The sequence below is a fragment of the Trachypithecus francoisi genome, unplaced genomic scaffold (genome assembly GCF_009764315.1).
Source record: "Trachypithecus francoisi isolate TF-2019V2 unplaced genomic scaffold, Tfra_2.0 Lachesis_group16, whole genome shotgun sequence".
In the NCBI taxonomy this organism is placed as follows: Eukaryota; Metazoa; Chordata; class Mammalia; order Primates; family Cercopithecidae; genus Trachypithecus; species Trachypithecus francoisi.
Genome location: NW_022681461.1, coordinates 75,742,906 through 75,752,370, shown reverse-complemented (window position 1 = coordinate 75,752,370; position 9,465 = coordinate 75,742,906). Strand labels below are relative to the sequence as shown.

General features: G+C 41.4%; 1 protein-coding gene across 2 annotated transcripts in view; it reads right to left on the bottom strand.

Annotated features, from left to right (window-relative positions):
• Positions 1–1,090: 1,090 nt before the first annotated feature.
• TXNDC8 (thioredoxin domain containing 8) overlaps positions 1,091–9,465 on the bottom strand; it is a 35,007-nt gene continuing 26,632 nt past the window's right edge. The window contains exons 5-6 of one of the 2 annotated variants that reach the window (XM_033237846.1): positions 2,509–2,574; positions 1,091–1,608 (exon numbers count right to left, since the gene is read on the bottom strand). In XM_033237846.1, coding sequence (XP_033093737.1) covers positions 1,546–1,608; positions 2,509–2,574 — 129 coding nt within the window. In that variant the 3' untranslated portion in view covers positions 1,091–1,545. The remainder of the gene's footprint in view (positions 1,609–2,508; positions 2,575–9,465) is intronic. The other variant, XM_033237848.1, reaches the window with a different exon arrangement.

The following is a 9,465-nucleotide window of genomic DNA, read 5'->3' as shown; positions in this document are numbered from 1 at the left end:
ATTTTTTTATTTTCGAGACTGAGTCTCGCTCTGTTATCCAGACTGGAGTGCAGTGGAACGATCTCAGCTCACTGCAACCTCCACCTCCCAGACTCAAGTAATCTTCCCTCCTCAGCCTCCCAAGCAGCTGGGACTACAGGCACGAGCTACCATGCCTGGCTAATTTTTGTATTTTTTTTTTCTTTTTTATAGAGACAGAGTCTCGCTGTGTTGCCCAGGCTGGTCTCAAACTCCTGGGCTCAAGCGATCCTCCCACCTCAGCCTCCCAAGCAGCTGGGACTACAGATGCAAGCCACCATGCCTGGCTACTTTTTCTCTTTTTTGTAGAGACAGGGTTTCACCATGTTGCCCAGGCTGGTCTCAAACTCCTGGGCTCAAGTAATCCACCTGCCTCGACCTCCCAAAGTATTAAGATTACAGGCATGAGCCACTGTGCTCTGCCTACTCCAAAAAATTCTAAAAAAGCATATGGAGCCTATGCTTTGTCAAAATCTCAGTTATTAATGCCTAGGAAAGCCAGCTCCACTCTGTCTATGACTTAAGACTCCAGTGTTCGTCTGGTGGCAGCCTCAGCATAGGCACAATTAGTATAGTATAGAAGAAGCCATCTCTTCTGGGCTCATTTGTCTGAGTTATCTCAGGTTTTTTTTGTTTTTGTTTTTGTTTTACTGGCAGTAAAAGGACTTTCTGGTTTGTATGTGTGTGGGTCTGTGTGTGTATATCTGTGTTTATAGGAGGACTTTAGAAAGGGAGTGAGAGAGAGAGAGAAAAATGACACAGTTCAAACAAAATGATGGCTGGGCGTGGTGGTTCATGCCTGCAATCCTAGCATTTTGGGAGGCCGAGGCAGGAGGATCACTTGAGGTCAGGGGTTCGAGACTAGCCTGGACAACATAGTGAAACCCTGTTTCTACTAAAAACACAAAAATCAGCCAGGTGTGGTGGTGTCTGCCTGTAATCCTAACTACGCAGGAGGCTGAGGGGGGATAATCACTTGAACCTGGTAGGGAGAGGTTGCAGTGAGCTGAGATCATGCCACTGTACTCCAGGCAGGGCAACAGAGCAAGACTGTCTCAAAAAAAAAAAAAAAAAAAAAATTGATACATTGGTGAAGGATTTCGTACCATAAAAAATGGCTGAATAGGGGGAGGCTTTCATCTACTCAAACTGCACGAAGGCATTAAGGCATTTATTTGTTCCTTGACCACTGGGAAGAATTGGATCTTTGCTAATCTCTGGAAAATCTTGACAACCTGGTATTACTTAGCTGTGCAGAACCTCTCTTGTGAAGTTCATAAAAACATTACCCAAAGAGTGTGCTCAGAGCAAGTGGGAAGGTCAAGTTGGAGAATGGAAATGACACAATCTCTGATATTGCAACAGTTTTTAGCAGTTGTACAGTGAGATTGCATTATGGTATTCAACCAGTAATCCATTAGGAGAGAGACCAATAGAACATGACAATATTTGCTGCAAATAAAAACACAAACACATTTGCTCTTGCCTTTTAAAGTATCAGAAGTATATTTCGTCTTGGAGATCAGCTTACATTAATTCTTGAATCTTGGCTTCCAGTTGTTTAGCATCAGCTCCACTAAATTCAAAAATCTGTTCACAAATGCACAATGGTGAAACATTTATTGATTCAAGTACTGTGAAAATGTTGAGGCTTTAAGGAATTTTATTCCTGATTGAAAAGTTAATCTTACTCATTTCCATCATTTGCAGGACACTTTAAATATAAATACACATTGAACACATTAAATTCATAATATTTTCATATTTGGCATCCTTTCAAAATTACTTATGCTAACACTTTGCCAGATTTCTATAATTCTCCATAATATTCCTTTAATCTAAGATCTAAAACATATAATGATGCTGGAAATAAACAAACTCCATCACTGGAACTTCTCAGAGCTCTTATATATTGGTATTGAGGATTTGTTAATTAATATACACAATCTCCTGAAATCAAGTGGCTTGGGAATTGTCATTCCCTGACTTCTCCCCATGTAAGAGTATTAGAATTCGTTGATTCTAAGAAGCACATGTTTTTTTCAAACGTTTACATCTCTGAATCAGAATGCATTTCATAGTGGATGGTATGTTATATTTCACTTGGAACACTTTTTAGTGGTATATAAAGTAATAATACATCTTTCACAAGTGTCTTATGTTTGAAGAAAGATGGAATTCAAAGACTTTAGTACTAAATATATTACGTGGTTGAAGAGAAGGAAGCGTGTGAGGTTGGGATTAGGTGAAAACTTGAGTTCCCAGTAAGGGGGCGGTTGAGCCACCAGGAATGGTGTTAGGACTTTGGGGCAGGGGCTAGAAAAGTCTAGAACTAACTTTAGTGCCTAGTGTGCCTCAGGGCAAAACCATCCCCACATAGATGGCTTCTGCTTCTCCAGGCAGCAGCATTCTGCCTGAGTGTGTCATTATATTTATTCCTTCAAAGTAAACCCCAGATTTGTAACTCTACCTTGATCCCATTTCACTTACCGGGTTGCTCATGAATCCACTTCTATAACAGCAAATCATTCTTTTGATTCTTGAGAATAGGGTTACCTAAGTGTGGAGGTAGAATTTCATAATTTATCTGAGTTGCCTGGTTTGTAACTATCTCCCCTATAACTAGTTCTTTTGGCCTTGGCCATGGGAGGCAGGTGTCAGAAAGGATCTGCAAAAGTTTCTCTTTGCTAAGAGTTAGGTGGCAGCTGGATGGTGGCTCTGGGGCATGAAGGACAGTTCATAATCCTCTGTGAAATCTGAGGTCAGAGCTCGTGCAGAGATAAGAACTCCTGGTGGGAACATAGGCAGGGCTTGGCTACCTGAATGACCAGACTTGGCAGGAAGCATGATAAATTCATTTTGCCTGTTTTTGGACTTTTAAAGATGGACGGCCGGGTGTAGTAGCTCACGCCTATAATCCAAGCACCTTGGGAGGCTGAGGCTGGTGGGTCACTTGAGGTCAGGAGTTTGAAACCAACCTGGTCAACAAGGCAAAACCCCATCTCTACTAAAAATACAAAAATTAGCCAGGTGTGATGGTGCGCACCTGTAATCCCAGCTACGTGGGAGGCTGAGGCATGAGAATCATTTGAACCCAGGAGGTGGAGGTTGCAGTGAGCCACGATCACGCCACTGCATCCCATCCTGGGTGACAGAGAGAGACTCTTGTCTCAAAAAAAAAAAAAAAAAAAAAAAAAAAGAGTATGGTGCACTGATTCAAATGTAATTGTTTTTAAAAAATAGAAAAAGGAAAGATGGAATTCTACAATGTGTATTCTTCTGTGTCTGGCATCTTCCACTCAACAGGATAACAGGATGTTTATGAAACTTACCTGGATAGTGTCACTGCAGTCATTTTTCAGTGTTTCTTTGGTATTCCATTGCATGAATGTAACACAGTTTATCCATTTTAGCTATGACAAATAGTGCTACTGTGGATGTTCTTGTCCATATCTTTGCAGGGATATCTTTGTGGGCACATAAGCACTGATTTCTGTTGTATAGCTAAAAGTGGGATTGTGGGTTCTGCTTCAGTAGAAGCTACCCCACAGTTTTCAAAATTATACTGCACGTATTTCCTTTTCTTTCCCTCCCTTCCTTCCTTCCTTCCTTCCTTCCTTCCTTCCTTCCTTCCTTCCTTCCTTCTTTCTTTTTCTTCCTTTCTTCTTCTTCTTTCTTTTTTGACAGTGTCTGTCACCCAGTTTGGAGTGCCACAATCTCAGCTCACTGCAACCTCAGCTCACTGCAACCTCAGCTCACTGAAACCTCCGCCTCCTGGGTTCAAGCGATTCTCCCACCTCAGCCTCCCGCCACCGCTCCTGGTTAATTTTTATGTTTTAGTAGAGATGGGGTTTCACCATGTTGGCCAGGCTGGTCTCAAACTCCTGACCTCAAGTGATCTGCTCATCTCAGCCTCCCAAGGTGCTGGGATTACAGGCATGAGCCACCATGCCCGGCCTGCATATATTTTCAATTTATACTCTACCAGCAGAGGATGAGTGTTCGAGCTCTAGCTCTGCATCCTTGATGACACTTGATATTGCCAGTCTTTTTCATGTTGACAATTCTGTTGGCTTTAGGTGACAAGTTTGCTACCAAATTCCATATGTTTTACCTTGGTCAGCTTTCACCTGACTTTAACAATGGCTATATAACTTGTGTCTTTTGGTCTCCAGTCTTGTGCCACTTAGGTCCTTTCTCATCCCTGAAGCTCAAAACCACAAATCCAGGTTTTGAGCTTCTTTATAAACATCTTATTTCTAAACATCCTTCTTTATAAACATCTTCAGTTTTTCCCCATCACCATACAATCCAAGCTTCTTCCAAGATCTCCCTAATTTTGTCCTGTCTCCCTCCCCATTGCTCCTTGCCATAAACCCTGAGCTCAGATCCATTTGTTCATTTAACAAATACTTAATAAGTGCCTACTATGAGCCACACTTACTGTAAACAAAACTGACAAAATCCTCTCATGAGCTCCTCTGCTAGTGAAAACTTTTTCCTGTTGTTGTGTTATTATTCAAAGAATTCCTGACATATACCCATGTTATTTTATAACACTGCTTCCTGTCATCTTTTCTCACTTGCTAATCTTAACCATCCCTCAAGATGGTTTAAGTAACTCATGGAGCTTTCCTTGAACCTTTTCTGTGTGATCCCATAGTACTCTGGGCATCCCAGTATTAACGACTTTTTGTCATCTTTCTTTCCCACTACACCAAGGATGAAGACTGTACCTGAAATTTTCCTCCATATATTATTTCTTTATGTATTTTAGAGATGAGGTCTCGCTCTGTCACCCAGGCTGGAGTGCAGTGATGTGATCATAGTTCACTGCAGTCTTGAGCCCCAGGGCTCAAGTGATCCTCCCACCTCAGCCTCCTGAATAGCTAGGACTACAAGCATGCACCAATACACTGGCTTTTTTTTTTTTAATTTGTTGTAAAATTTAAAGGTCTTGGCTTGGCGTGGTAGCTCATGCCTGTAATCCCAACACTTTGTGAGGCCGAGATGGGCAGATCACGAGGTCAGAAGATTGAGACCATCCTGGTGAACACGGTGAAACCCCATCTCTACTAAAAATATAAAAAATTAGCCAGGCATGGTGGCAGGCACCTGTAGTCCCAGCTACTCGGGAGGCTGAGGCAGGAAAATGGTGTGAACCCGGGAGGCAGAGCTTTCAGTGAGCCGAGATTGCACCACTGCACTCCAGCCTGGGCAACAGAGCGAGACTCAGTCTCACAAAAAAAAAAAAAAAAAAATTTTAAAGGTCTTGCTGTGTTACCTATGCTGGTCTCAAACTCTTGGCCTCAAAAGATCCTCCTGCTTCCCCTCCCAAAGTGCTGCGTTTAAAGGCGTAAATCACTGTGCCTGGCTTTATTGTTTTAGTATCTAATCTAGTAGATACTTTACACAGAGTGTACACCTTACAGAGTAGGTGTACCATTGATGACTGTAAGCCTGTGTTGAGCTAAGTTTCAGCAACTAGGTATTACCTGACTTATTCTATCTTTATCTTGTTGCCAAAGAGAAACGTTACATTCGTGTCTCCCTATCCAACACTGGGCTTTGCATATAGGAACTTAATAGATGGAATTAATGGATAAGGAGCAACTTACTGATAAGAGCTTATTTCACCGATAGCTTTCTTTTGAAGAGAGATGTATGCAAGGCAAATAATTTAATTTCTGCCCGAAGTGTTGTGAGAGGAAAATAAATAAATCTTGGGGTTCCCAAATCACTAAGCTAAAGGGAAAAGTCAAGCTGGTGACTGCTTAGGGAAAACCTGCCTCCCATTCTCTTCAAAGTCATCTCTCCACTCACTGAGATAAATGCATATCTGATTGCTTCCTTTGGAAAGGCTAATCAGAAGCTCAAAATAATGCAACCATTTGTCTTTTATCTACCTATGACCTCAAAGCCCCCTCCCCGCTTCAAGTTGTCCTGCCTTTCCAGACCAAACCAATGTTCATCTTATATATGTTGATTGATGTCTCCTATCTCCCTAAAATGTATAAAACCAAGCTGTGCTCTAACCACCTGGGGCACATATCATCAGGACCTCCTGAGGCTGTGTCATGGGCACATGTTCTGAACCTTGGCAAAATAAACTTTCTAAATTAACTGAGACCTATCTCAGATGTTTGGGGTTCACATTTGGCAACCACAAAGGGATTCTGAGTGGAGGTACCCCTGACCTTTGGCAAATCTCCTATTGGTGCTTGATACCAGCATGAGCTAACTTTATGGCTCAAACCAATAGGAAAATTTGCTGAGGCCTGGGAGCACCCCACTCCAGAGAATCCCCAATCTCCCAACATCTGGTCAAGATCTAAAGTTTATTTTGCTGTACAACTCCCTCTTTTGGAGTTTTACTTGCTTCCAACAAGGAGGGCAAGATTTCCTGCTTTCATGATGATGGAAGGCAGTGATCCTGAGTCTGAGGTTGCTCCCAATAAGGTAGGAGACCACCCCTCATATCATCCTATGTCCAATTTCTGCCTCCAAAAAAAGAAGAGTAAAAACTAAAAGGCAGAAATGAAATCTACGGGCAGACAGCCCGGCACCACACTCTGGGCCTGGTGGTTAAACACCGACCCCTGACCTAATGGGTTATGTTATCTATAGATTACAGACATTGCATAGAAATGCACTGTGAAAATCCCTATCTTGTTTTGTTCCGATCTAATTACTGGTGCATGCAGCCCCCAGTCACGTACCCTGTGCTTGCTCAATCGATCATGACCCTCTCACATGCATCCCCTTAGAGTTGTGAGCCCTTAAAAGGGACAGGAATTGCTTACTCGGGGAGCTTGGCTCTTGAGACAGGAGTCTTGCCGATGCCCCCGGCCAAATAAACCCCTTTCTTCTTTAACTCAGTGTCTGAGGAGTTTTGTCTGCCGCTCATCCTGCTATACCAACAGGAAAGACAAGTTTGATTTTTTTTGCTTCTTCAGCCCAAGACCCAACAACCCTAGGTGAGTAGCTGAATTTGGGTTTTGTCTTGGCTAAAGTTAACAACCAACTGATCTTAATTTCTCCTTACCATTAGTGTGCTCAGAGATCACATTGTTGTTTTGTTGCTGTTGTTTGTTCTTTTCTTTCTCCCATCAGATTTGACCTACTCTACCTGACTTGGTCAAATCTGAGTGAGAATTCCAAATTTTGGGTAACAAGGCCTCTCTAATTTGGCTAAAATTCCTCACAGCTGCAAAAGCAGGAAAATAAAACAGAAAACCATGCACTTGGTTTCTGTGTTTGCTTCCTGTCTTTTAAAAAAAAAAAAAGGTTCTTTCATTTACTTTTCTTCTACCACATACCTCCTTCCTCTTTGCCACCTGCAGTACTAAAAAATCTAGAGAAGGCTTCTAATGATTTGAACCTCTTTAAAGAATTCAGAACGAAGGTGCCACTCACCCCTTTCGAGGTGTTCTGTTTTCTTCATGGAGTTTCAAGAGTCATGGGCATTCTTCTTAGGTTTAAAGCTCTATTTTCCTGTATCGCATGACCCCACCTCTTTGACTTTGTGGGTACCGGAGATGACCTTGTACTGTGAGAGGTTTTGACCTTGGCGTGTGTAATGGCAAACGAGAACTACAAAGTTAGGGATGGCTGAGCACAGTTTATAGGAAGTGGTCTTGGCTGTTATTTTATTTTTTCTCCTAGGCAGTTGTTGTTTAAGGATCCTAATTCTAGTTCAGATATGCATTCTAAAGGATCTTCTCTATTGCTTTTTCTCTGAAAATTAGTCTTGATTTGGCTTGTCTGTGTGTATTTGGATAAGAGACTGAATATTCTTAGCTCTGAAAAGAAACAATATTTGCTCCTTCCAGCTGAAAGGTGCCCCCGGGTGACTGAGGCCTTGACCGAGGTGTCTGGGGGCTTGACCTCCCCACAATGTGCAGCAACCTTACAAGAAAATCCCTAACAAAAATTAATTTTATTCATTTATTTGAGATGGAGTCTTGCTCTGTCAGCCAGGTTGGAGCGCAGTGGCATGATCTCAGCTCACTGCAACCTCTGCCTCCCATGGTTCAGGCAATTCTCCTGCCTCCGCCTCCCTAATAGCTGGAATTACAGGCATGCACCACCCTGCCTGGCTAATTTTTGTATTTTTAGTAGAGACAGAGTTTTACCATGTTGACCAGGCTGGGCTTGAACGCCTGACCTCAGATGATCTGCGCATCTCGACCTCCCAAGGTGCTGGGAGTACAGGCATGAGCCACTGCTCCTGGCCCAAAAATTAATTTTAAAAAAGGCTCATCCAGGAAACACATGTAAGGGCTGATTACCCAGTGTTTGAGACCTCTCAGAGATAATAGACCTCTGGAGAGAGAAACTGAGGCATGTATGAGGGTAGAAACAACTCAGTGGTGACGCACTGTGGAGTCCTGCTTACAAGCAACACACATCGACTCATCACACAAAAACTCTAGGCCACAGCTCAGTTCCTTTTATTAAGAAAAAGAAGTGGAAAACCAATAATCTAAGTTCCTTATTAATAATCTCATTTCCTTTTATTAAGAAAAAGAAAGTGGGAAACCAATAATCTAAGAATGAGAAGAAAATAAGAGAATGACTCCCCTTTCAAGCACTACGTAGGTTTTATGGCACCTCTACTTGCCAGAATTTATGTGAAATGGAAGTAATATGGTCTTTGTGTACATTCACATTAAGGAAAAAAGAGTCCTAGGGTCCATCTGCAAACTATAGAGTTCCTAAGTTATAGGATCTTGTGTGTGTGTGTGTGTGTGTGGGTGGGTGTATTGGAAAGGCCTGTATAATTTCTATAATTTTTTGCTTAATTGGTAATTAAATCCATTTTAATTTCCCTCTAGCACATCAGACATTTTCTCTCCATACTTTATGACGTAAATTTTGCTGATTTTCACCTGAGTTGTTTCCTTTACTATGCAAATTTAAGGCGATTTAGCTGACAATTGTCTAGGGTAGTGAAACAGGTTATCAAGAATTTGAAAGTCTAAGACAGGGAAAAAAGGGTCTTTATGAATCTACAAGATGTACTTCTATTGGCATGCCTAATACATCTATGTATTTATGTGTTATGTTCCACAATGTTTCATTCATGAAAAAATATAAAAGAGCTCTAATTAATTGGCTTAAGAAAATAAAAGCGCTTGAATCAAATACTTTATCAGGAAAAAATAAAAGACTAGTCAAATGCTTTTTTAAGTTTATGTAACTTCAGTAAAATCTTTAATAAATAAGCCAGCTTTAAAATTATTGGAAACATAATATTAGAAATGTCTTAAGAATTGCCAGCATACATTTTTGTTTGCATTTATTAATCAAGCAATTTCATACTTATCCCTGCTAAACACTGTAAGGTGTCAAAAGTTGGCATAGGGGTTACAAAACTATAAACCCAGACCAAAACAGAATGATCTTTGCTTGTGTAATTTTTAATAAATAAGACATTGATCTTGG